The sequence below is a fragment of the Chlamydotis macqueenii genome, chromosome 3 (genome assembly GCF_036417535.1).
Source record: "Chlamydotis macqueenii isolate bChlMac1 chromosome 3, bChlMac1.mat, whole genome shotgun sequence".
Taxonomy (NCBI): domain Eukaryota; kingdom Metazoa; phylum Chordata; class Aves; order Otidiformes; family Otididae; genus Chlamydotis; species Chlamydotis macqueenii.
The window spans coordinates 77,693,947-77,721,360 of NC_141558.1; the positions used below are offsets into that span (position 1 = coordinate 77,693,947).

The 27,414-nt window shown below is 41.4% G+C and overlaps 2 protein-coding genes across 15 annotated transcripts in view; one reads left to right on the forward strand and one right to left on the reverse strand.

Moving 5' to 3' along the window:
- The window catches only part of PACC1 (proton activated chloride channel 1), a 101,996-nt gene that overhangs the window by 61,117 nt on the left and 13,465 nt on the right, over positions 1-27,414 (forward strand). For 3 of the 14 annotated variants that reach the window (XM_086744880.1, XM_086744881.1, XM_086744882.1), the window contains 5 exons: positions 12,075-12,234; positions 13,846-14,055; positions 16,146-16,300; positions 17,744-17,886; positions 24,557-24,701. In XM_086744880.1, the coding sequence (XP_086601006.1) occupies positions 12,195-12,234; positions 13,846-14,055; positions 16,146-16,300; positions 17,744-17,886; positions 24,557-24,701 (693 nt within the window). In that variant the 5' untranslated portion in view covers positions 12,075-12,194. Of the gene's footprint in view, positions 1-8,001; positions 8,215-8,556; positions 8,574-8,953; positions 8,975-12,074; positions 12,235-13,845; positions 14,056-16,145; positions 16,301-17,743; positions 17,887-24,556; positions 24,702-27,414 lie in introns of those variants that run through there. The other 11 variants (XR_015258152.1, XR_015258151.1, XM_086744886.1 and 8 more) reach the window with 10 other exon arrangements.
- Positions 1,867-5,738, reverse strand: NENF (neudesin neurotrophic factor). Its single transcript, XM_086744891.1, has 4 exons — positions 5,250-5,738; positions 4,038-4,098; positions 2,668-2,771; positions 1,867-2,047 (listed from the first exon to the last, which is right to left on the reverse strand). Exons 1-4 carry the CDS (start codon positions 5,634-5,636, stop codon positions 1,871-1,873), a joined length of 729 nt encoding a protein of 242 aa, XP_086601017.1. The 5' UTR covers positions 5,637-5,738; the 3' UTR covers positions 1,867-1,870.

Below are 27,414 nucleotides of genomic sequence, written 5' to 3' on the forward strand. Positions count from 1 at the left end.
TTTTTGAAATGCAGCTGGATATGCTGATCCCAGATGAAGCCAAGACTATTACAGTAATCACAGTAGCACAGCTACTGAAGCTGCCCCATAAGAAAGCTTGCAAGGAAGGAAAGAGAAGGGAAAAAAAACAGTAGGCATTGGAAAATTATTTGTGAAATGCTGTCAAAAGCACCAACCACCATTACCACCCAACCCGCATGCATTCCCACAGAGATGGCAGGTATACACCCGTACCCGTGGGCAGGCATAGTCAAGGGGCCAACTCCCAGCTGCTGTTGGTATCTAATAAAAGGTCAGCAGTAATAATAATATAAAAATAATTCTCTAAAGCAACAGTATTTTCTTAGATTCTAAATTATTTATTATAGCCCAGGGCACCATCCAACAGCAGGGGCAGCTCCATGGAGTCCCTCTTGCAAATTAAGTGGTCTAATGGTAGGACACAAAACAAGTTTAGAGTAAAATCCGTAACATTGTGAAAGAAAGAATAAATAAATAGCTTTTCTAGTTACTCAACTGACAGGCAGCTGTCCCCTGCAAACCATAAAGTGGAGAATCATCTTATAGTCTTTCCTTCATATAAAATAGCCAAAATGCTAAAGAAATAGAACAAAATACAAAATTGTATTTTAATTATATCTTTTATTATTAATAGATAGCAGCTGCTCAGTCTTTCCATGTCAATTCAACCTGTCACAGTGGCAGATAAATCCACATACATGACAATTTACATTCTACTTAAGTCAGTGAATGTCAGTGGTTAGCAGCGATTTATACAGGACATGCTTTTACAGTCCTCTTGTTGCTGAAGGACTGCCAGAGAAACCCGATAAAGGGGGTCTGCTTTCACCATACAGGATCTGCAGTTTTATATTAGGTTAAAAGGAAGAGGAACATATGAATGCATACTTCATTGCAACAGCAATGATGAAGCCAGAGTAAGAACAAAGAAAAACTAACAGAAATAAAGATGAGAGCTGAAATTGTCAATATATTAACAATATCCACAGGATACTAAACTACTATAATAAACTTGTGCTGTAAGAGTATGTGGTAAACAGTAAGCTATCATTTCCTTTCTTTTGTCAGAGAAAGAGTGGAGGAAGCTAGAAGGAAATCATCATAATCTAATATAGATTACATCTTTGATAATTATTTTAAAAAATTAAAGTGTCATTTATTCAAAACTAACATAGTAATAATCTTAGTTAAAATGCCACAGTAGTTCTCATTGGGAAAAAATATTTACTTTTCTTGGTTTACAGCTGTAGGCTTTGCATAAATATTCAACAGTAACTGCATTTTAAGAGACTGAGTGGTTTTATATCTGCTATTCTTAAACCTATCAAATATTCCATTCCACAATGCTTTTTAAAATGTCAGCATCTACTACACTTGTTTGTACATGTGATACTTACACTCACTTGAAGCACAGAGAACGGATGTTAGCTCGTCCAGATAATGCGTCCATACCTTTCCAAGGTGTGGGAAACAATTTGGGATTTACAAAAAGACTAGTCATGTTTTAACTATTAAAAACTTCCTTATCTCTTCTAAGGAATGTAATTTTACATTACACACTTGTAAACAGAGAAACCCATGCAGAAAGAACTTTCATATGAAGTAATTCTCATAATTCAGAGCACATAGCCCAAGTGTATGACAGTAATACAGATCAGTGTGTTTCCTGGAAGGAAGAATGCTATGTAAACTATGTGCATACACACATCTATATTTTCTAAACAGAAAACTGACTCACCATAGATAACTGTTGTAACGAACTCCAGAAAACAGGGAATCAATCTAATATTCCCTAATAGTCAATCTAATATCATGCCTTCCCCAGGCATTCTCTATGTACAAGTGTTTGTCAAAACTCATCTTTAATGTTGAAATGTGGCTGATCTTCAGGTTTAAAATCTAGATTAGGGCTGCCATCCTCATTCAGAATTCGTCGAGAAGTATAGCCAACAATTGGATATTTGGCCTTATAAACATTATTGAAGATGTCATCCAGGGACTTCAGTTCCTCTTCTGTGAGTCCTGTCTAAATGAAATATGGAAATTGAAGTCCTGTCTCAAAGAAATAAAAATACAGATATTTACGTGCATTTTTCTTTTTTATTGATGACTTAGGGTCAAGGTTTACTTTGCAGAGCATAATTTAAAAAATTGATAGTATAACCTGTGGTTTTATTTTTTTTCATTCAAATTCAGCCTTCACAAAACTTTAACGTACTCAGGTCAAATAAACGGTTAATCTCTCTTCATACATCACACCTCCAACAAGCAACAAGCCCCTGCCAGAGGTAGCGTCCACTGCCATGTCAGTGACACAAACTAAACTAAATCAATTAACAAAGTGATCTACTCTCTTTGGAAGCATCTTTTTAAACAGCAGGTAATTTCCCCTTTACATGCTTACGTAAACTGTATTGGTTCCACAGATTAAATTAAACTTTCCTCTCTGTTAGCCCTGCAGCTTTCATGAGCAGTAAAAACATATCCATTTTATGTCCTTACAGAATACTAATGCATTTTGCTTTTAAATTAAAAGATATGGATCAACTTAAATCAATACAAATTCATTTAATATTATAAACAAATCATGTCGCAAAAGAATAGAACTTTGCAAAATGAAATTCAACTAATAGTCTGGTTTCTTACTATGTCATGAGTAAGATCTGCTGGATCCAGAGACATCTTTGCAACTCCTCTTGTTGAGTCTTTTCCAACCAAAGCATTGTATGGGGCTCCTTTTCCATAAAATTCTACCAGATTAAAAAAAAATAATAATCCAGTGATGATCTGACAAAGTTCAAGGTGTGTTTAGCCTCTACTTTTCACCAGCCTGTAACATTCAGCAGTGGACTGAAAGGAACAAGTCAAGTCTAAGGCTCTTCTCTCCAAAGCTGACTTTTGATTTGCTACTTTTTTGACAATATATCCCAGTCTGAAAAAAACAGAGGGTGGAGCTGTAAAACTGTTGAACTCCTATACTGCAGTCTTAAAAATTACTTACTTTTTAGGGAGCTGTGCTTTACATTCTCATGAGAGGTCTGCAGACTCCAGAATTTGTGGTGGCAAGCCTCATCTCATTTAGGATTTGAGGATCAGCCAACGTGTATGTCCAGACAAGCTGCATTAACAAGCTTAGTATGAAAAAGGCAGCAAGCCATTAGTTTCCCTGTTACGACATTAAGGTGAGTGACCAGGAAGGACCCCTTTGGTCCCTTCAGACATTTTACAGCAAGTGTGCTACCTTTCCCAATTTCCATTAAAAAAAAATTTTTCCAAATTCAGTGCAATCCCAAGGTACAATTCATAAAGATTATTTTGGCTAGCTCATAGTTAAAAACATTACTGTCTTTTCATCATTAGAACAGCAAATTGGATTAAGCAAAAGAAGTTCAAATGAAAACATCTATATTTCTTAAGGAAGGCACAACAGCAAATACAGCAGTAAATTATTTAGCTGTACGCACATTTTAAAGGAGAAAAAAATGACTTATCCCTCCTCTCTCCCTCAAAATCACAGTCAACTCTTCCAAGAGTTTTGACCAGGCCACTGACAGCATGGGTAGGCCAGCACCAACACAAAAGGAGGTATGAAGCTGCAGCAATGCTGATATTGTGCAGTACAATAAGGATACATGCAAGTTAGCTTTGATCTGGTCAGTTCATGTACCCAGTGCAATAAAATGCTGTAGCACCAGCTTTCATGTGGCCTGACCCCACATCTGGGGTGGACTCGGGGGCCTGGGGAGATGTCTTCAGCATTTCTGTCCTCGGTGCCCAGGGTAACTGGACTACACTGTCAATGTGTACTGTAATCTCAAACCCATGTAAGGTCTAGACAGAAACTTAGTAGAGGAGGTGTCAGAGGAGGAAAATTGAGTTTTTCTAAATAAAGGAAAAAGTATATTCTTTTTGTTGCAATTGAATTGCAGGCTTCTAATACATTGGGAACATTTAAAAGCAAATGACTGAATAATAGCACGAAAACAAAGCAAAGAGCAGAGAAGCAGCAAACTCACCTTTTCCAGAAGTGACATCAAATACTACTCCCTTCACTGCCAGGTAAATGGGCTCTCCTTCCTGGAAAGAAACCAATGAATATATCCTCAACAGTTAAGCACAGGCAAAAAGGCAATTAGTTTTAGCTATGAAATCCATAAGCACTTGGAACACAAAGAAGACAATGAAATTCTCTGTTGTATGTTTTCTTGTTTGTGTATGTATACAAGTGTACACTTTATCTCTCTTGAAATTTCTTGCTTTTGCTTTAAACTGTCCCTGAGATTTTTTTTTTTTTGAGGATTTAAGCATATGGAATGAGAGAATCTTTTTAATCTAAATGTCACAATCATAGAAGAGAAGTCACCTCTTGTCTACTTGAAGATGATCAACTGCATCTTTCTATTCCTAATGCAGATGGATATTGCCCAAGATAAAAGGATGTATGGCCAACAGCTTTCCTTATTTGATTAAGAGAACAAGAGATAAATACATGAACACACACAAATCTGATCTGCTGACATCTGTTTTACTTAATAAGCCAGTGCTTCTGCTTTGTCTTTTATACATAAGATGTATTTTTAGTCAGATGCTGGTTAGTTTCTTGAAAGTACCTAGAAAAGACCTTGAGGTCGGCCAGCAAGTTTCTAAAAAAAATATTGTCTATCAATATAGGACTTGATCATTTTGAATGTGGAGTTTTGCTGAGATTTCTATGTCACAGAAAGCGAAAAACTCTTTTTAATTTGAAATGCTTTGTTATTTCTATACTCTTGTAAGAAAAAAAAAGGGTCAAATTTATGTTGTTTAATGAATTATTCAGAGAAAATTACTTTGACTCCAACTTACGGTCATCTGAAGTTCACTGGCATGAGTACCTTGTCAAACAGACAAGGAATAGAATAGGAACGTGCCATCTAATTGTCAGTGCACAACTTCAATGGACCAAAATCGGCAGCTGCCAGCGGGACAAATGAATAGCAGGCTAGCACCGTACGAATGCCCACAAACTTCTCACGAATGCCTAAAAAGCAAGCTACCCCGTCATTACTGGGAGGGAGGGAACAGCACAGCAGCAGAGCACGAGAAAACCAAGTTTTAACGTGGTTTCGGGGCACCGCGGAAGGAGGCGACGCCGGGGGCTGTGCGGGGCGTTCCGAGGGACACTGGCCCCCGTCCCCGGCCTCCATCCCCGGCTTTAAACAACCGGCCTCCCTCCCGCCCGGCCCTACCTGCTGCCCGTCGTATCTGGCCAGCTCAGGCTCGGTGAAGAGCCGGACGGGGGCCTCGGTCGGCGGCTTGAACCGCAGCTCCCTCTCCGCCGAGGCCGGCAGAGCCCCGAGTAAGGCGGCCAGCAGCACCGGCCCCGCGCCGCCCGCCATGTCGCGACGAACAGGGCCCGGCCCCGCCTCCAGGCCCCGCTTGTCGGATCTCTGCCCCGGCGCCTTGGTGGTTTGGTTAAATGAAAATACGGGGGAAGAGTTTAAGCCGCGGCGCACATGCACCGAAATTAAATAACGACTTGTGAAAGTGCCCGGCGCTGTTCCGAGGAGGAGTAGGCAGAGGCTCAGGGCGGCAGCTGGGGACATCTGGCAAAAAAAAGATCCCTCCGATGCCATCCTTCTTCCCCTCTGATGTCTCTCTGCTGGCTGTTTTACATGTTTACTCACAAAATCAGCACACGTTAGGGCAGGCTTCGTCTTTGTGACTTAAACCAGCAAATTGACATTTTTAGCCTAAGGAAGGAGAGAATAAACAGGAAATTTTCAAATGACGCCATTTCCCTGTGCTATAAATATAGCATGGGGAAACAGTCTGGGCTAGCAGAAGCATAAGCACTTTGATGTTTGTAATTCTATATGGAATTAAGAAAATTAGAAACTTTTTGCAATTTAGATACATGTATCCCATTCTTCACTGTAGTGCTGGCAAATGAGGACTTGAAAGATTTAAAGCCCAGATGTTTGATGCTGCAGCACACAATCCTCCTAACTACCATGCTGTAATTTAAATCCCTGTCCGGTATCTCTGCTCCTTGTACAGTGCATTGTGAAAACTGAACAGTTCAGAGAAGAATCTGGACAGAAAATCAGAGATGGAAAGTGGTTTGATCTTTACTTTAAGGATTGCTTAGAAACTCTTGCCTAAAATCCATGAGTCCACCTCAGGGGACACCCGTTCCGTGTTGCCTGAGGTAACACCCGTTTCCACAGGCTGTCCAAAGGCCGTTCTGTACAAGGGTGTAAGCAGAGGTAAAGTAGCTCAGATAAAGCAACATTTCCATAGTCCTCTTCTCAGTGACAAAAGCAGCACAAGATGAGAAGCACAGGGGAGCGAGGGCAGGTCACCACAGTATGGGGGTGACAATCAGTGAGCCACATCCCCGTGTGAGGAGCTGGGCCAAGCCTACAGAGCCAGGGCACGGGGAAGGTGAGTTGCTGTGGCCATCTGGGAGCTGACAGCTTGCTGCAGGCTGTTACCTGGTGGGACAAGCTAAGTATTGGTGCTGTTAGGGTGACGGTTAACAAGGTTGTTACTGTGATTCTCCTTAAGCAGTGAAGTTTGCCTACACTGCCTGAACAATAGCTGGGCTTCAGAACGGGCTTCCCACCCTGGCTGTCTGTCACATCCATTTGCTGACTCCACATGCCACAAGACAGATAAAATGTCAAGCAGAAAAGAGACCTTTAGTAAGGCTTTGGACAAAACAGCTCCTGAACGCTCCGGTTACGCATGAGAAAGAGTTCTGGCATTTGCCTGGTTGTTCTGCCTGCAAATACCCTGCATGGCTTGCCGCTGAGACCCACGCTGCTGGGAAATATGCAAAAGTCTAAATTTGTCAGTTTGGTTCAAGTCACATTATAGATTTACCTTTTATTCTGAAATAATTATTTATTGGTGTCTCCCCAGGGGAGGGCTGCAAGTGCTGAATGCTAGCCAACATCTGTCTGAAGCATTATTGATTTGAGGGTTAGTTAGGACCTGGGTTTGAACCACAGATATCTGAAAAATGATAACAAGAACTAAAATATTTTCTTTCTGGAAGGAGAAGCTGCATCTTAGGATTGTTGTTGTCAAAAGACTTCAAACCTTGGTTATTAACTTACTAGGTGTGGGTCTTAGGCACAGGGAAATGATCTACTGAGCAGGGACTCCACTACAGCATTGCATCTTGATGCAAGAAATGTTGTGCATGCTTTTTCTTGATGATGAAACATTAAGAATTACTCCCATGCTGGTCGAATAAAAACAGCTGTGTAGGTGTTTGTGGACGGATGGCTCATGAGTCAGCTCTTGCGTGGTTTTGGCTTTTATCTTCCCAGGGCGCTCCATTGCTACTGCTCCTCTGCCAGCACAGCATGGATAGGTCTTCCTAGGAGCCCTCCAGAAGATCTCTCTGGTTGCCCAGTGAGTCTGTTGTTTTGGTGTTCTGCTAAAAACCTTGAGCAGCAAAAATTAAAAATAATTTAAAAAAAAAGAAAGTAATATTGCATGCAGCTTGGGGAGAGCTGTCAAAAGTGTTTTAAATTGCTTTTCCAATCTAGTTCAGTCTCAGGTAGGGGAGTTTGTGTTTGCAGAAGACTAGTTTCCCTGTCCCTACACAGCACACTGCTGTGTTTTCAGTAGAGTGAAACTTTCCTATAAACCTTACCAAAAACCTTGCACGTGCAACGAGCAACCGTGCTGTACTGGACGGCTTCATGCTGCTTTCAGCAAGGGAGCTCGGCAGAAATAGCTAAGCAGGCTCTGGAAGCTGAGGCAAGGCCCAACTCCTTGATGGTGTTGCGAGCCCTGTAGCCTCTGGTGCGTTTTAAAGCTCCATCCCTTACAGCCCGGACGCGGAAAACGAGGGGAGCGACCGCCACGGCAGCTGAGGCGAGCTCCCGGCCCCGTTCTCGTCGCCCCGTGCCAACGGTCGCCCGGAGCCCGTTACGGTCGCTCGCGCCGGACTACGCCTCCCAGCAGCCCCTGCGCCGCTGTGGCGAGGCGGCGGCGCCGGGGCGGGAAGGAACCGGGCGGGCGAGTGGGGGGTCCCGGCGCCTGCGTGGCCCTGCCCGGGCAGGGCGGCTCGGTGTGTCACCGTCGCCGTCCCGTCCCGTCCCGTCCCGTGCGGTTCGGTGCGGCTGGGCTGCCGGCCGTCCCCCGTTCCTTGCTGTCCCCATGCTAAGACCAGAGCTCTCCGCATCCTACCAGGAGGTACGGGGAGGGGGGGACGGGACTGGGCTGGGCTACTGGGCGGCGGGCCCTAGGTCGCCGGGAGGGGCCGGGACAGCTGGACTTGCCGGTTGCCAAGCGGTGAGCTCAGTTCTGCTCCGGTCTTCGGCTCGGGGCGGGGGGAGCCCTGGCCAGGCGGCTCTCCTGCCGTACGGAGCCCTCCGCGGCTTAACTGGGCCCCGTCTGCACCTGCCGAACAGCGGCCGAGCCGGGGGGTGGGCCTCGCCGTGGGGTTGGGTGGCTTCATCTTCTTGGTGCTGCCCCTCGCCCTCCCTTTCACTGCCGTGTCACTGGGATGTCCGGCTGCACCTGCACTCCCCAGAAGGAAAGGGGTCGTTTGGGTGCGCTTAGTTTCATGTTTTACTTTTTAAAAATGGTTAAAATAGTCGTCAGCAGTTCTTTTTAATTGTATGGGCTAGGTCCAGCTGGCCGGTGTGCTCTGTAACGGGGGCTTTCGTAACAGGGAGGTGGTGTCGGGCGTGAGCGGCGACTTTGGTACCGGAGCTGTCGCGTATTGAGCTGAAGGCCACGTTATCGTCCTGCCAAGAACCCGAGGCAGCGCCTGGTTTGCATATCAATGTGCAGGCTCCAGCGACCGGAATTCCTTGCTCGTTCCTATCTCTGTACTAGAGATACAAGCTATTTGTGCCGAGTTCAGCAGCGGCGGCGACTTGCAGCAGGTCGCTTTTGTTTGCATCTTGCAGGCGAAAGGAATGCAGTTGTTTGCCTTCCTCTGCATGTGGTGGGTAGTCTGGGGCTCTGATATGTCCTAATTTAGTTTAGTACTGGCTCTTTACTTTCAGCTTCTGGTTTTTGTGCCAGGCTAGAAGGCATTGGAAGGTGATGAATCAGTGAACCAGCAAAATGCCTGTATGGACAGGTTCTTTTGTTTAAGAGGATTTTATCCAGTAGGAAGGTTTTATCCTGTGATTATCAGGAAGATATTGACTTGTCTAAGAGCTTGTATTTAGGGGAGGTACTTGAGAGAATTCATGAAGTTGCATTGATACCTTAAGTATGGACTGGACTATGCATGTTACATTTCCTCCTTGTGTGTCAGCCACAGCTGACACTGCTCCGTATGTTTGGGATTGTCCCAAACTCCGTGGTGCAAGTCTAGGTGGTGTGGAAGTGCAGTGGCTGTGTTTCCACCCCTTCTCCAGCACCTGTGGCAGTCTGTGGTGCTCCTGCCCCTAGCAGGGATGCTGAAATGTCTGAAATTGCCTTTTTTTGGCTTCTCTTTGTTCAGTGTGTTTCTGTGTGCAGGACTGAAAAGGAGCTGTCTGGTCATGAGCAGGCTCCTGCAGTTGTTTCTCACTCAGCTGCACATGCAGAGCCCAGAGCAATGTTGAACAAAGGTCTGTTTCATGCTCTTCCTGCTCTTGACATCCTATCCTGTCTCTGCATCCTATTTGAAGCTTAACTACCCTGCAAATTTGTGCTCCTTCTGCATTCACACCACACTTCACTGCTTTATCAAAAATAAGATGTAGGAAGAGCTGGCCTATGAGGGTGAACACCTTTGGTATATGCCAGGCTCACTGTTGTAATTTGCCTTGATTTGGGGATTCTGTCAAGTGTGGAGAAACTCGAATCAACTGTCACGTGGTAATGCTGTGCTGGCTTCCCAGTCGTTAGGAGACTGTAGCTCAATGTGTCTGTGAGTGGTTGGGTTTGCAGGTCTGTGCTGCCATGCTTTGTAGAGTCAGTGTGCTGTATGCTCAGAACACGGTGGCTGAGCCATGAACAGTGCTATGCTCTTGATGGCTTCAGTGCATTTATGCAGCTTCATCTCTTGTCAAGTGTTCAAGATTTGCAGTGAAATTAGTCGGTTTTAGGGGGTCTTACACATCAGCTCAACCTACTTGCTGTACCTGAGGCAATGTCAGCACTCCTGCTTTTGACTAACTGTCCTTCACTGGTTTTATGTGTGAAAAGCTTATGAAACTGTGCCTGCCTTGTGAGCAGAGATAAGGAAACATAGTTGCATATTGTCTGAGTTTTTGTTTTGTTTCTAAGAAATGCTGCAAGGTCACATTTCCTGAGTTTTTCTTCTCCTGTGTTTTGAAGAATCATTGTAGGTCCTTTTGAGAGGATAAGAAATGTTGCATATTGTCTTCTTGTTTAAACTTGTATTGGGATTTCCTTGCAATCGGGAAGAGAATTTGCTAACCCTCTATGTAACCTCAATCAATGCCTATACTTAAGGAACTGTGACTGAACGAGAGAGACATGTGAGTCAGCTGAGAAACTGCAGTGACTTTGTAACTTAGGTTAAACTTTTTGGATCAGCTCTGGTATAAGGAATTTGCATGGGTAGAATTTGAACTGGCTTCTTGGCTGATTTAGCTTAACCAGTACAAGAGGTTCAGTGAATACTCTTCCTGTGTCAGAATAGTGTATTTTGGGTCAGGTAAACAAATAGAAGTGGTGTAGTTCTACAAAAAGGAGCAGAATCTTAATTTTCCCTTATTTTATGAAGATAATTGGAAAAAAGTATCTTTGGTTGCACCCTAGTAAGTCTCCTGCAAATGAGCTGAATTTAGCCTATTAGTTACCTGTTCACTCCATGCCTCACACCATCAGAAATCATGCTTTATTTATGTGCAAAGCATTTAAAAACAACTGGGTAACTGCTTTCATCTTGCTTTGCATGGTGGAAATGAATACAGAAATATGGCAGGAGGTGATAGAGACTTTACGTCAGACTTTGAGGATGTAAAATGAGTGGACTCTTTCCTAATAAGTGCAAATGATGATTTGTTAATGGTATAATGATGATGATTTCTAATACTGAATTAAAGTTGGGTGAAAGAAAAGCACTTCCTTATGGATACATGCATATTACTGTTGACTAAGTTAGGGGTGTAAAGTTTAATAGCATTCAGTTTGGCTGCTGCATTAACTGTGCACCCATTTTCCTTGAAATAGGAACAAAGTTAATCTCCCTTACTTAATCAGGTAGGTGATGCTGAGTGTTTAGCTTGGGCAGGTACTGTGCAGCACATCATATGCTGGAAGCTTATGCCCCAGTTTGCCCTGCTATAACTTGTATGTCATTCCAGCCATGAAATAAATTTGGAAAACATACAGGAGAGATATATCTATAAAAAAGTCTAATGCTTCATGATCTCTTGTGATGCCTATCTGATGTGACAAGCTTCTGATTTTGACGGAAATGTCTTGGCAGTTTGAGCCCAGAGCTCTCAATAGCAAAACAGGAAAACATCTGGTCTCTGTTGCTGTTTTAGAAACACTGTAAGACTAATTAGTTGCATAACTACTAATATATAATAATATGTACAGTGAGCTCAAATAAGTACCAGAAATGTAGGGATGTTTGACTGTTGTCTTGTAATGACCCACCTGCCTGAGTGGCTGAGGTTGCATTTGAGTTACTTGCTCTAATACCTGTCAAAATGCAACTTGCTCTTTATGTACCTCTTTATTAAGAGATGCTAATGCTCTGTTTGTTGGTATGTGCTGTGGTTTTTTTATGCCTAAAAATACGTTCTTGAGTGACAGATCGAAGTTGCTGCTTGTTTCAGATGGCATTGTCCTAATTGGGGGTTTAAAGTGAGCTGAAGCTGTAGGGAAACAATTACTTTGATCTTTAAAAAAAAAAAGGTGATGTTATTATTGAAGTAGCAGAGTTGAAGTAGGTTAAATTTAATGTGCAGTCTTTCTCTTTTTGCAGCATGCAAGTCACTTAATTTTTAGCTGTAGGTTTATGGAAATGTGGCACTTGTCTTGTGAACAAATGGAACAGATGTTGGCTGCTCTTGGACTGGGGGCATGTTTCTGTGTTTGGTTAGTTGGAGCCTCTTTTATTTGTACCATAGAAATTCCAGCAATTGCAAGTTGAGAGCATGTTTGGAAATTGAACCACTGTTTTAACTACACAGCTGAGTGAAGATGTGGAGCGAGTATCTGAAAACCCAGCAGATGAGAGAGAAGGAGAGATGGAGGTTCATGAAGATGCCAGCTCTGTTATTTTACCAGGTGAGAACTATTGACCCAGGAATTACCAATTTTAAGTGCCTGATAAGCTGCTTCTGTGTATGGTTTTGGTTGGGTTTTTTTTTAATTGCACTTCTGAAAGCAAACAAAACACTAGATTACTTATTTTGGGGAATAAGTGCTGATGCACAGCCAAGGATTTTTTCCAAAGATTGAGATGAGAACATTTCTTTGTCATAAAGTGTGCTCAAAGAAGATTTGGCACATCTGGTTCAGAGATAGCTTAGTAAGTCATCTTCCTTTATGTTGTATCGTACAGAGTTGTGGTGTCTGTGATGGCAGTGGATTGCAAGCAAGGTCTGTGCCAGGTTTACATGAGTAAGGTGCAATATTGAACAGCTGTGCTTTTAACAGATTTTAGTTGTACTGTTCGGACCTGCCTTTGGAGGATGCAGGGCAGTGTTAAATGGTCTTATTACAGCTCAGATGTAGGCATTAAGGTAAGCCAAGCTAAAATGAGTATCCCCTGAATGCTTTGTAGCTGTTCAAGACATACTTGTTTCAATAGTGCAATTTTATGCATATTAATGTCCTAATTTCCTTGGCTGCCATCTCCTGGCAATGAACTTGGGAACACATGTGTAACTGTGAACTTTTGTAAGAGGTTTTTTGTTCAATAGGATTTACTAAAAGGCTAGCGTTTGCTGTGGTAAGGAACAAACACCAAACTGCGCTGTTACAGTTGAAGGGCAAGACTGTGGCATGGCCTGAGAGGGCCTGACTCATTAGATTACACCACACAGAAAAATCAGCACAAAATATGCCTACTTATCGCCTTTCAGATGTTGAGTTTTAATGCTTGTTTGCATGTTCAGTGTATATCACTCACGATCAAAACATGATGTGTAACTTTTTTCTTACAAGTATTGCCAAAAGAAATGGTGAATGCAAGGAGTATGGGGAAGGCAGTGTGAGTATGGGGAAGCACAAGTGAGGCAAGTGTGAAAATCTTCAGAGAATAAGCTTAGAAGGCAAGAAAACTGAGAGAATTGACTCAGTCTTTTTCTAGTTGCAATTGGAAGAATCCTCTTGTGAAACTTTTGTGCAGTATGCACAAGGAGTTAGAAACTAGAGTCCAAAAATGAGAGGGTAACAAATACCTAATAACTTCTACTGTGGTGGAGGTGCAATGCAGATAGCTGTGTAAGAGCATTAGAATATTACATCTCTGCTGATGCATATGCTGAGTGTGTAAGAATCACTTCAGATTGGAAGGGAGGGAAAAGAGTTGTTTTTTTTCCAGCAGGAAAAATTGACCTTCAGCAGACTTTTGAACTTTGTTTCTGAGTTGTCCTTCTTGAATATAAACCTTGTTTCCTGCCTGCTGTGTCCTTAAGCAGAGTTCAAATTCAACATGTGAAAAAGAGGCACAATCTTTGGATTATTATGCATCATGCTTGAGAAGGAAGCAGCTGTCTGATTGATCATCAAAACCAGCAATAGTTGTGTGTGTTTTTGCTGGTTTTTTTTTAACTCAAGCTGAGTTTGAGGCTTACTTGCCTCTCGAGTGATTGATCTTTGAATGAACACTGCATAAATTCAGCCCACATACTTGTATTTTAAAGTCCTAATCCATATTCTGTTTGGTTCCAGATAGTGAACTGGGTACCACTGCCCCCTCTTTGCGTTTCAGCAAGACCTGCCTAAAGAATGTTTTTTCAGTAATTCTCCTGTTTATTTATCTGCTGCTCATGGCTGTAGCTGTGTTCCTTGTCTACCAAACCATCAGTGACTTCAGGGAGAAGCTCAAGCACCCAGTGATGTCTGTCTCTTACAAGGAAGTGTCCTTGTACGATGCACCTGGTAAGACTGGTAACAGACAAAATGGGTTAAATTGCTGTTCGCATTTATCTAGGATTCTTTTACATTTTCTCGAGCACCCAGAGTGCATGTAATGCTTTGACTCAGGTCTTTCACTACTCTAATGTATGTTGTGTTTACTTTGCATGGGAATGTTAATATTGTAGGACAAATTTTGGGGACGTTTTGGGTGTTTTCATACCAATGGCATGAATGACAGTAGCTGTAGAGCACCACGCAACATTTGGTAGATGAGAAGTGTTTGCAGACTCTAGAATGAGTCCCCTTAAAGAGAAAAATGGTAATTCCTTATGGAAATATTCCCAGAACTGTATTGTTCAAACAGGGTAGCACCTAGGATGTGTATCAGGGCCTCAGTGCTGCACTGTGCAGTGAGATGCTGTTGACAGTAAAGAAGGTGAATTTCTCAAACTAACCACAAAATAACCACAGTGCCACTTTCTGCTTTTGTTTTGTATTGTTTACAGCTTGATGTTACATCAGGAGGCAAGAAAAATGTGATGTGACTGCAGGGAACAATGTTGGCATAAAAACACAGTGTGGCATCAGAAAACTCTGTTGCAGTTTGCAGGAGGGATTACGCCACAGAAGCATTTTTTTGAGTAGTCAGTTCTGTCGTTACTATTTTTTAAAATCAACCAGTAACCATTCATAAATAGAACTGCGGTAGCAAATGCAACTCAGTCAGTTATAGGTCAGTTTCCAATTTAAAAATAACACTTTTGTTTGAAGTGTTACCACATTTTACAAATAACCACTCCAGTAATTGTGGCTGAAAGATGAGTGTTTCGAGTTGTTGCCGTATTCCTGCCATCGTTTTTCTGTATGGTCAGTTAGACTCAGGTCTGGAAGTTGGTCCTTGCATTTGGACCATATAGATCTGACTGTAAGGCCAGATTTTCTTTTTTTTTTTTTTTTCCTTCCATGTGAGCTTTTCATACAGCAACAAAAAGAAAATGTCATTTAAAGAAGCAGACCAATATACATATAAATTCAAAAGTATTCACAGGGATCCCTGCCGGATCAGAGAACCTGAATTAATGTAGCCCTTTACTTCATTGCTTTGTAAAAGTGATGAGATGGCAAGTTGCAAGCATGGAGCACTGAAGAAAGGGATAAAGCATTTTTAGACTGATACATGCTGACTGCTTTGACGTCTTGCATTTTGGCAGACAGGTCATCTCAGTTGTGTGAGTTAATCATATCTAATAACTCAAATCATACTTTTTTTGGTAGTTGGTGTAGATTATCTTCAAGCAAGCTTGTTTCCAGGACTAGATGTGGGTTAAGAGGATTTGGGGTTTGGGCCTTTTATTTTGGTAGCCACCTACAACTGACATGACTGAGGGGTTTTTTAATGCATGCTGTTGGTCTGAAATAATAGATTTATGGTTTATATGAAATTTCCATGTGGGTGAAGTAGTAGCTTACTTACCTAGTGATATAAGTAATAAGAGATGGTAACAGTTAATACTTGGTGGCTTTGATTTTTTTTGTCATGACATTGTATTCAGTGAACAGAAGATGCTAGATGTTCTGAAGAGTATCTTTTCACTTTTATTAGATCAGCCAGTGATCTTTGATCTACCATGTATAGGACATACATTATTTCCAATTAAAATTTGACATGTTAAATGATAATATGTGAAAACATGTAGTTGCTGAACCACTGCGTATCCCATTTGACTTCAGTAGTCTCTTAACTTTACACATGCTTCTCATTTGGGGCCAGAGGGACTGATATATTAGCTGCTGACTTGTGGGAAGACTAGGGAAACTTAGTAGCTTCTGTGAACCTTGAATCGTCATAACAGAACGTGAACCCTGGGGTTTTTTTTGTTTGGTTTGGTTTTGGTTTTTTTTTTTCCCCTCCAACGCATCATGGGGTTTCTGTTCTGCTGGCACTGTTGTCCTGCTCCAGCAAAATGCTGAAGCACATGGTTGAACTTGATTGTTTTGCTGGATCTTGAGAATGGCTTGGTATCGTGTGGGATTAAATCCCAGAATGAAAATCTGTGTACTTGGGAAAGAAGTCGGCTCTCTTCAATGTTTTTTTTTTTCTCTGAAAACAGGTATTGCCTTTTACCCAGGCAAGGCTCGGCTGCTTAGCTGCAAGCATCATTACTATGATCACATTCCGCCTCTGATAAATCCAGGTCAGCCAGGAGACATTGAATGCACCACTCGGAGAATCAACTACACGGATCCTTTTACTAATCAAACTATGGTAATAATAATAATATTATAGGACAAAGCTTATTCCGTGGGGGTTTTCTGCTTGTAATGATATTTGAAAGTAAAAATATTTACATAGTGCTGCAAAAAATTCTTGCTTCTAGTTTTTTTTTCAAGCCATCTGTCCTTTTGTTTTTAGAAATGTAAAAGGCCCCCTTCAGTATGTATATGTGTTATCAATGATCAGCTGTCATGTGGGTGTGTGCAGTATGAAAACCTGAATGGGACAGAAGTCATTTCTCACAATGAAACTGTCACTTCATTCCTCTCCTAAATGAACTGGCAAGCATACTCCTTAGTATAGTAAATCTAGCTTTGATTGAAAGCAGTAGCGGTTATTCCGTTAAAGCAGGATGGCTTGTCTCTTTTTGTATTTTTGCTGGGAATTACATACTATTTTTGTCACACTTGGAGACATCTTAACTGGGCACCAAGAGTTTTATTACACTGAAGTGCTGTGAGCCGACAAGATAGACTATCACTCAGTATACCTGTCTTAAATTGCCTTTAAAACCCAAGGAGTCTAGCTCCTGTATAAATAAATGTTCAAAAACTAAAGTATTAAATGTGGTCACTTTTATCTAAAGTGATTGTCACATTGTTTTTAAGGAAACTAAACATGAACGAACAAACAATCTAGGTACCACTTTGGTCAACTTTTTGTCTCTTCATGTTTTGCCTTTTCTCTAGTCACCATTTCTTTCTGGGAAGCAGCTCCTTAGTATGTTTGAAAGGAATATTCTAGGTGCAAGTCTAATATAATTTCTGCCACTAATATGCTCTCTTTTCCATGTTTTAACAAAGTAAGAACCTGCATTTTATGCTGCATGGGAGACTGATTTAGAAGCTTGCTGATCCAATAAGCTCTAGTCATGCAGTGGAACAGAGAGGCACTGAGGCAGACATCTCTGAAGTGCCTGCACTATTTTAAGTTGTGTTCTGCCTGCTAGCACTTTTTGTTGTGGGGTTTGTTTTTTTTTCTTTACTTTCAGCAGCTTACTTGAGGTGCTGGGGGCTGTGAAACTGTTCCTCTTTCTCAAGGAGAAGCTTAATGTTCTCCACATCAGACTCCACATTAACTCGTTTCATGTCAAGAGCTGAAAGTTCCTAGTAGACTTCAATGCTCAAAACAGTTTCAATTGTCCTGCAGAATGCAGGTTGCAGGGTCTTGACTGGCTATGATAGAACTGTGATAGAACTAAAGGAGATTTCTTAGAAAAACACTAAATCTTGATGTAAAGACTTCACTTTTAAACTGAAAGGAGGGATACAATTGGCATTCTCATTAGATATTTTAATAGACATATACTTAGTAGTGGCCAAGAAAATCTCAGTGTGTATTAGATTTCTATAGAGTATTAGTGACAGATGGCAAATTCATGAACAGGAAATGAGGATCCTTTGCTACTCTCACCATCTCTATGTTTGCCTACAGAAGTATGCTTTGGTTGTTCAAGGCCCTCGTGATGTGAAGAAAAAGGAACTAGTGTTTTTGCAGTTTCATTTAAATGGAACAGACCAAGATTTTAGTGCCATTGACTACCTTCTGTTTTCTTCTTTCCAAGAGTTCATCAACAGGTATGTAAAGGGATGAGCCTGTAACTGCATTGGACTTCCTACAACAATACTAGTGAAAGCAGGGCTTTTTTAGTAAAACTCAGTCAGGCTTCTTTTTTTTTTCTTTTTCTTTCTTTTTTTTTTTCTTTTTCTTTCTTTTTTTTTTTCTTTTTCTTTCTTTTTTTTTTCTTTTTCTTTCTTTTTTTTTTCTTTTTCTTTCTTTTTTTTCTTTTTCTTTCTTTTTTTTTTCTTTTTCTTTCTTTTTTTTTTCTTTTTCTTTCTTTTTTTTTTCTTTTTCTTTCTTTTTTTTTCTTTTTCTTTCTTTTTTTTTCTTTTTCTTTCTTTTTTTTTCTTTTTCTTTCTTTTTTTCTCTTTCTTTTTTTTCTCTTTCTTTTTTTTCTCTTTCTTTTTTTTCTCTTTCTTTTTTTTCTCTTTCTTTTTTTTCTTTCTTTTTTTTCTCTTTCTTTTTTTTCTCTTTCTTTCTTTTTTTTCTTTTTCTTTTTTTTTTTTCTTTCTTTTTCTTTTTTTTTTTCTTTCTTTTTCTTTTTTTTTTTCTTTCTTTTTTTTTTTCTTTTTCTATGTTTGGCATACATTGATGCTCTTTCATGTCTAGGTTACTAATCTTAGTTTTTAGAAAATGAATTGAGGACTTTTTCAATGACAAAAGCTACTGTTCAGCTATGCTTCAGCCATTTGTTGCTGCACTTTCTAAAAGTTTGAAGATTGTGCTGGCTTACTGCTGTCTACTGCTGTGGGTAGTGTGCTTAGGAAGGGCACTGAGAAACAAAACAAAAAAAAAAAAAGCAAACCCAGTTACTGTAAAGATCAGATCCCTAGATTGATTTGTTGTGACTTCATTCAAAAATTAATTATATTTCTTTGTATTACTAGCTTTATGTAAGATTCTACAGAATTATGTAATTTCATAAATGGAGTTTTCAAAATGTCTTCTTATTGGTTTGACATTGGTGCCATCGGAATGACTGATCAACCTTCTTCTAATTTTAGCAGGAGTGGAATTAATCCTGTCTTGAACTTTCTTGAAAGCCTCACCCTTTTCCCCACCTTGTGAGAATAAATTCCGTACTTAACTGTTTAATTTTTGCTTCCATTTAAATTCAAGTTCTGTTCTTGCTCTTCTCTCTATGGTCCAGATTAAAAGCTAGACAAGAGATATTAGTCACCATGAGCCCTAATAGGAAAGCCTTAATTTGGTAATAGTCAGGTGCTGAATGAAAAAGGGACAGGGGATAAAGACCTAATTTTGATCTGCATATGGCGAGAGAGGGGAAAAGCAGTAACAAATTTTATCATCCAAGCCTCCAGGAACGCTTTGTTACGTGATCATACTGGTGCTTTTCAGATGGAGCAAAGACTGGAAGTGTTCAGTCACAATATCTCTGGGTGGCCAAAGACCAATTGCCTGAATTTGCTTTTTTACAAAGCATTTCTTCATGTCAAGGACAGATCTTAAGCCATTAAGTACTTTCTGTAACTGTACTAAAACACCTCATAAAATGCTAGTGTTCTGAGTATTTTAGGCATTGATATTTTAGGGTGAGAAAATACCAGTTAAGAGTAGTGATGTAGAAGATGCTACTTGTTCCTTCTGTGTTGTTTTTTTCTCAGTTTTTGGGCTTGTGCCATAGTTAGCAGTATGCACAGTGGGACTGATTCCAGCAAGGTGTACAGCTGTTCCTATACTGCAAGATACAAGCAGTGTCTGAGAGCACCCCTTGTGAAACACAGAGCAGAAGGCCTGGTTGTGTTACATCTAGTTCTTGGCTCTTTGCAGAATGAGCCAGCTTGCCAAGACACAAGAGATCTATGCATACTCAAATCTTGGAAGCCACATTTCTGTGCTCATTGTTTCAAGTTGCAGATAAGCCATTTTAAGGAGCTATTTTTTCCCAAGTTAAAACATGTATGTCCTGCTTAACCTGGCAGTATTTCTGCAAGCGAGCTGTAAGTCTGCATGCTGCTGTCCCAAATGCTTGTGCCACATGTTATGCAAAGGCAGGTTAGATATACCAAACAGTAATAAGCAGCGTTGCAAAGGTCCTAGCTTCAGGGCTGCAATTGTGCCAGTGTAGGAGAATCTATAAGAATCACCTGTAAGTTGCCTGGGAGAATCCTGGATTGCAACCTCCCGCCTCCAGGTTTGCCAGGTCAAACCAGTTAGATGGCAGAATTGATCCCTGCAGAGATAGGGAAGTGTCCCTTTGTTCCCAGAGGAACCTTGTCTCCATGTTGGAAGGGACCGGAACTGAAGTGGTGAGAATGAAGGCTGAGCCTGGGTTATGTTTGGAGCAAAGTGAAAAGGTAGGAAAAGGTGGTGTCTGTTTGGGGTAAAATTGGCAAAGGTATGTAGGCCTTTAAACTTAGTAGTAAATGATCTGCATGTCCTGGTGAAATACAGCAAGAGAGCCAGGTGTGCACAAGAGGCCAGTAGTGTCTCTCTTAGAGCGTTCTCCAAAGCTTGGTACAAGTTGTATGGCTTGTCTTGCTCATTACTGTGTGTTTCTGTCCTGGCATCCTGGGGTGTGAACTGGACAGGCTCAGGGCAGGTTGAAAGTTTGTTTTCTCCTGACTATGAAGTGTGTGTGAAACCGCATGCATATGTGGAATGTACTTGTTCTGTCCAAATTCCAGCAGAAGAGAAAATAGAAATGATTTATGGTTCATCAGCAGATGCTAAACTTAGTTGATGGGAAGTGTGGACCAATATATTTGTAGAAACTGTTGTGTATCCTTCCATACAGCCTCCAAAAGCTTCAATTACTGGCTGCTGCTAACTACTTTTCCTGACAAAATGTCTCACTTACTGGTTATGAGAGCATATTATCACTGTCTCCAGCAATTCATGTAAAATGCTGTCAAAGATGCTGAGATACATGCTAAAACTAATGAGATATCATAATTACCTTTACAGTTTTTTGCCATGGCTGCAAACAGCTTAGGTTGGGCTGGGCAGGCAGACTGCTGTAAAATACGCCTGTAGGGTATTCCATCATCTTAAATCACAATCCAAAACACCTGGAAATTGGTGAGAAGAGTCCTGCTGTATTTACACTGCAGTTTCTGCGTAGACAGTATTATGCGCAGTTCACTCTTGCTTTAAATAGCAATAATCGTATCACTGAAGGCTGCTGCAAGCATCAGCCGTAAGCAATAATAAAAATGGCATCTAGAGACTTGTCTTCAAGGGTTTTTTGAGGCATAGCAAGTGGTGAGGACTCAAGTAAGGTCCAGTTGTTTCTGTCAAGGATTTTATTCTCTGCAGCTCTTCTGTTAAAATTGGATCGACAGACTACATGAAACTGGCACTGCTTGCTAGTTTTGCTCTGGCCTTCGCAGAACACTGCTGAACTGTGTGCTATTGTTGGCCTGTAAATACTGCCACTGGCTTTTTTTCTTCTTTCTTTCTTTCTTTTTTTTTTTTCTTTAAGACAGTGGCAGCTGCTGTCTGTACCATATTAATTGGAGGGAAGGAAATAATGAAACCCTTGCAAATTACCAAAAAAGTGTAGCTAACAATACAAGTTCCTTTCCTGAACTGTCATTAGTATAATACATGTGTTTAAGAAGAAAATCCTCTGAACATATTGCTGACAAACTATTGTTAACACAGCATATAAAATAACTTACAGTCATGCGAGATGATGAATACCAGTCTGAACAGGTCAGAGATAATTTAAGGGTCTAAACAGAGCTCCATGTTCACGTCTCTGCTCTGGATTGCTGTGTGCAGAGAAATAAATTATAACATAGAAGTGTTGATACTTTTGGTACTGTGCCATCTGACCCTTTATTAGATCCCATGGCTGTTTGAGAGCTTCCCAGTCTAGGGGAAAGCAAAAGCAATAAACAAAAATTGGGTATGACCCATCTTTGATTTTGTGTCTTGCTGTTCTGTTGGAATGTGCTGGTGGGATGTCCTGAGCTGCCTCTGGCTCTTGTGGGTTGGTCTGTAGAGACTGGTGTTAGAAGGATCCACTGCAGAGCTAAACCCCAGTCCAGGATTAGGTTAGCAGCTCCCACATTTGGGACAAATGCAATCTCTCCTGGTCTGACGTTGATCAGTCTGTGCTAGGGCAGTGGGCTCCCTGTTAGTCATTTGAACTGTCAGTGGTTTCCAGAGAGCATTGCCTGAGGGGAGGCCAGGGCTTTGTAGTTTGCCTGAGTGAGACATGGTCTCTTAACACTTCTCTTTCTCTCCTGTGACATAGGAATTTTTGCATGGTCTTGAGGCACCATTAATATCTTGGGAGAGCTTGGTGCAGAGTATTCCAGGAATCTTGCCATACATCTAAAGGACAATGTAATAGGTAGAAGAAGTTACTGAACAGAAAAAAAAAAGGTGCCACCTTTGCAGGTTGTCTATCTTTGGGGTGAAGAGGGAATTAGAAGAAACTGCCTGAAGAATTGTTCTTCAGATTAAAACTTTTTGCCTGTCTTGTGTTCACTTAGTTGTGCATGGTTTTTAAGCTGTGTTATTTGTCCTCTGCTATGATTTGTGCAAAGCTTGTGCCTCTCTGCTCTGCTCCTCCCTCCCTCCCTGCTTTTTTTTTTTTTTTTTTCTTCCCCTGACTCTGTGGCAGTGGTCTGGATTATGGGCATAGGCAAGGAGATGCCTTCTCAGATCACTTCTCCACAGCTTCTCCTAAGATATTATTAATCTTTCCTTTTCAAGCCCACAATTACTGTTGAAGGCAAAGTATACTACTGCTGTCTGCTTACCATGTAAGTTGTGGCTGTAATGTTCAGCTCTGTGTCATAGCTTCCTGCCTCAATTTTCCATGTTGGTTTGGAAAGCTTTTCTGGGATGCTGTATTGAGTCATGCATTAGGCATATGACTGGCTGGCAGAGTGCTAATTATGTATGCTTCTCTGAGCGGCAAAGCACCGTGCTCTTCCCTACTGTCCCATCAGCTCCTGCTGTACCCGCACGCTGAAGGGGGAAGAAATCATTGTCAGATTAGGTCTCCCTGTGTCATTGGTTTATATGGTGAGGAGCAGTCAGGCAGTGGGCTTTGTTCTGATGCTTGGCTCATGTCTTCTTTATGAGGGTTAGAGAGATGCACTGCCATCCTGTTGGGATCGCTAAACAAGCACTTGATGTCACAAATCCATAAAGGTATTCCAAACCTGCTAAAACGCTCCTGAAATGTCATCTGTCTTGATGGGTAGCACAGTGTATTAGTTTTTCTTTCCAGAAATGTTTTTCCTTTCTAGTTGTATGCACAATGGAATTCTGTGTTTGAGCCCATCACCTAAAGCCCTGGCTGGAGAGCAATGGCTTTGCTAGGTTTTGCCTTCCTATGAATGTGTGCATATTTGCCTATTAAGCCTGAGCAGGCAGTGTAGTAGAGTAGCCATCAGTATGATACTCTTTTTATCAGTCTGTGCTCTTGCTGCCTTGTAGACAAGACATCTTGGTTTGCAGGAAGGAGCCTCAGTTCTGAAAACTAAGGAAAAAGACAGGAAAAGTGCAAATCCCCGCTCAGTGCTGGTACAGGACAAATCTTCCTGATTGGTGTGTTCTTTGGGACAAGAACTTGCTTCTTCAGCTCTGCTTTTCTTCCTCACTTCTTTGCATCTTTCTTTGAAAGACCAAAATACCTTAATCTCCCAACAGACCTAGCCGTGCACGCCCTCTGCCATAGGAGCAAAGTATACTCTTTCCCTTCAGCTGGGAAGATGGATTTAATCTGAGTCAAACCCCTTTCCCTTTTCTCAAGGACCAGCATACCCTGACATATCTCTGCAACCTGAAATCTATCTTTAGTAAAAATCAGCAGTCTGTGCTTTAATGGTTCATGACTCATCACAGTGGTTTACTCGTTCACTCAAATGAAACCTTGTTGAAAAAGCAGCTGCAAGGCCAGGCTTATTTCATAGAGATGACATGAAAGTGGCTAAAATCACCGTACTGAGGAGCTCCAAGTAAATGGTGTGGTTAATACACTGTGTCCTGGGCAGTTGGTAGAGACAGGACGGAGGCAGGTATGCTTAGAGCTGCCTCTTTACTGCTTGCAGTGTGAGGGGTATTGGAAGCCTTAAAACGGCTTACAGTCACAGTATTAAAAAATAATGATAATAAAAAAAAGACACAAAGCAATCCTGCTGTTCTGGGGCTACAAGTATCTGAGATTGCATATTGGGAAAACAGCCATGTTATTGCAGATGGGAGTCTTATACCAAAGGTATAGGGTTCCCAAAATAATAGGAATACACTACATGTAAACTTCAAAGCATTTTAAGTTTGTCTGCATTGCAACCAGTTTATTTGCATTGCAGAAATGGGGTGAAGCAGCCTGCCCTGCCTCTAGGCTGTTCCTTCCATCTCTTGCTTCTGAGCATTGTGGCACAGTGTTTCCTGGGGTCCTGGCTCTGTTCCTTTCTCTCCCAGAGGTACCAGACAAGCAGAACAAAGCTCTCCTGTAAGGCAGAACAATCCCTAGGGGCAGGCAGAACTCTAGGGTGCTACGGCACCAGGTAGGTCTTCTGCAGTTAAGAACACATGAGTGCAAGTGCTACTATTAATCAAAACGTCACTACTAACAATGTTTTAGATATGCTGACTTTTAGCAGTTGAAACATAAAAGGAATTGTGAGCACATTCTCCTGCTTACAGCGGTCAGATACCACTCTGAGCTTGGTCAGTAAAGTAACGGTCTTTTTCCTTTAGTCCAGAAAAAGCAGAATTCATGAAGGACTGTGAAAGTTCATACTCCAGCTGGAAGTTTTCCGGAGGCTTTCGAACTTGGGTCAAGATGTCCTTGGTGAAAACAAAAGAAGAAGATGGTAGTGAGACGGTTGAATTCAAGCAAGAGGTAAAAAAACCAAACAAACAAACTAGGCAAGAGGTTTTTTTGGGACCTCTTAGTTTATTAAAAACTAGTTACTGCTATGGTTTCAATGATAACTGGCCAACAGAACCAGTTCTTGGGGAAAATAGCAATACGAGTTGGGAGAAGAGCGGGTGAGTTGGTTGGTTAAGTGAGTTAAACATGAGGAGCTTGTTTTTTGCTTCATTGTATGCATTATGCCACCTGCTGCTGAACAGTTTTGTCTGTACAGTTATTTGCATTTTTTTTCTTAACATAGAGAGGTTCTGTAAAAGTGTAGATGTCTTGCTGCGCGTGGCTGTTGGTATGGCCTAGTGACACATCTCAGGGAAACATCTCCTAATGGGAAGGCCAGAAAATCCAGGCCTTGAATGTGTTATTCATGACACCTGTAGTCTGAGGTAAGGGTCTGAAGAGACTGATAGAACTATTAACACAGCTAACTTCAGTTTATGGTGGGGAACAATTGCCAAAGGAATTGTCTAAATAATAGCTGGTATTGGAACAAGGTATTGTTTAGGCTGAGGTTGAAGAGTTAAACATAAGCCTTGTATCCTTTGTAGCATTCTGGTATCTGCTTTATGATCAGGTTTGGGATTTTTAGCTGTTGGGTATTCTTAGAAACTTCTTGCATCATTTAAAACTAGAAAATATGCAGGTGGAAGATGCAAAGAGATGAAATGAGTTTGATTTTCATTCCTGTCCTGTTCATGCTAATGGACAGGAAAATAATAGTGCTTTGAGTTTGTTACTTTGCTCGCAGTGTTGGTTGGAGAGGAAGTGTCTCATCGGTGGTGAGAAGTGATAATTTTAAGAGCAGTCCTTTCCAAAGAATGTATCTTTCAGAGACTACACTTTCTCTTAGTCCATCATACTCTAGGAAAAAGTACTTGGGGAGCAAAATGAAGCAGAATCTTCAGTTCTTGTATCTTTAGTTCTCACAGTTAGGGCCTTACGTAGGAAAGCCTTAAAGCAAGAGCAGAGCTATGACTGGGAGGTGGATACCCTCCTGATCCGCTGGAGGCGGGCCATAGGCAAATCCCAAAGATGTGCAAGTCTCAAACTAAAGCCTTAGTTTGGAGAGGAAAGCATGCATCAGTCAGCTGCTGCCATGTAAGCACTAACAGCAGTTGTCTGTCTGTTCTTCATCACCTACAGCTCTGTATCACTTGCCATGTGGTACCTGCTTAGTGTAGGATTTTTAAAAGTCCTCCTTTGTGTGCCCAAGTCCAGTGTGTCACAAAGTGGAAACAAAAGGCTGACTCAAACTCAGAAAAAGCTGTGCTTTTTGTAACCATAAACATCCATTTAGTCCAGCTGTTATGGACTCTCTGATCATCTGGGTAGGTGAACGCTGTGTAGGGATTTTTTTGTTGTTGTTTTAAATAAAAAGTAGGAAATAGGAATCGGTACAAATGGGAATGTTGCGTTTCAGATCCCTCTTAATAATACGTTAGAATTTGAAATAGCTCAGACATAAATTGCACTTGCTTTGCTTGACAGTACAACATCTGCTCAAATTACATAAGGAAGTCCGTTAGCCTTTCAAATCTGAAACTGGGAGATGGCATACCAGAAAGATGGGTACAAATACTGGGTCAAATAGCACAGTCAGTCTGCTCACTCACCCAGTAGTCATTTGTCTCTTCTTCCTTTTCCATTGCCTTCATTTAGCTTTGTGTACTGTTTGTTTCCTGGTGTGCAGTTTCTTGAATGAGTGTAGTTGTGGTGATGGTAGAGCTCATTTAATCATTGCAGCGTAGAGGTGTGGAGTAAGTCTGCAGCAAAGGTGTTTGACCAGAAAACATGAGATGGTGAAGCTCCCATGTGCTCTGAATGGACGCATACAGTGTTCTAGCTCCTGCTCCTATGTGTTTGCAGCTTAAAATCTGGTCAGGACAGGGTGTGTGGAGAAGACTGACGGAAATCTTGAAGTAGTTTTAAAGGAAACTAAGCCATGGAAGACAGGTGGGTTTTGTAGTAGATCATCCCTCATACAGTGTCTGCTGAATCACTGGTTTTGTATCTATAGTTCCTGTCACAACCTTGAAATGAAGTTACAGCACTGCTGGATTTGTTACTTCCAGTGTAGCATTAAACTCCTGTAGGAGAGCAGCAGTATTCCCTTGTGCACACACCAAGGTACAAATACTCCTTTGAGGGTTGGAAATGGGAGCGGTGCTTCCATCATTTGTTCAGCTGTAGCTGCAGTGTGCTTGCCTGTTAGGTAACCGCCTGGCTCTTGAGCGGTTCATATTGTCTCCTAGCAGTGCAGGGGTTAGTGCAAACTGTCTTGTTACTGCCTGTGTGCACTGTAGTTCCCCTCTGGGCTGGGGGATGTGTTACAAGACAAGACAAATGTTTTTCTGAGGCCTGATGTCTTATTACTTTCCTAATTGTTGTTCTTAAGACTGTGGTTTCATGTGGCTGTAACATCGATCTGGTATCCTAAACTGTACCCTGCTTATCCCAGCTCTGTGGAATTGAGCTAAACCTCTCTGCCAGTCAGTGCTAGTTTCAAATGGTAGCCTAGTTAACGGGCAGTATGGGGAAGTATGGTTTTAACTGTTAACATCTAGGCTTCTTTCCCTTCCATTTTTCATTCTGCACTTCCTGGCTTCTTCTACAACTCATTTTTCAAAAAAAGACTCTTCCTTCCACCATCATGTAGTTCCCTGGTAAGTAAAAGTAATTTAGC

Coding starts and splice junctions, on each gene's coding strand:
- NENF (XM_086744891.1), bottom strand. CDS start 5,636: ATGGCATCGGAGGGATCTTTTTTTTGCCAGATGTCCCCAGCTGCCGCC. Junction 2,772..4,037: donor TGATGTCACTTCTGGAAAAG/GTGAGTTTGCTG, acceptor TTAATCTGGTAG/AATTTTATGGAAAAGGAGCC. Junction 2,048..2,667: donor CAGATCTTACTCATGACATA/GTAAGAAACCAG, acceptor TATTTCATTTAG/ACAGGACTCACAGAAGAGGA.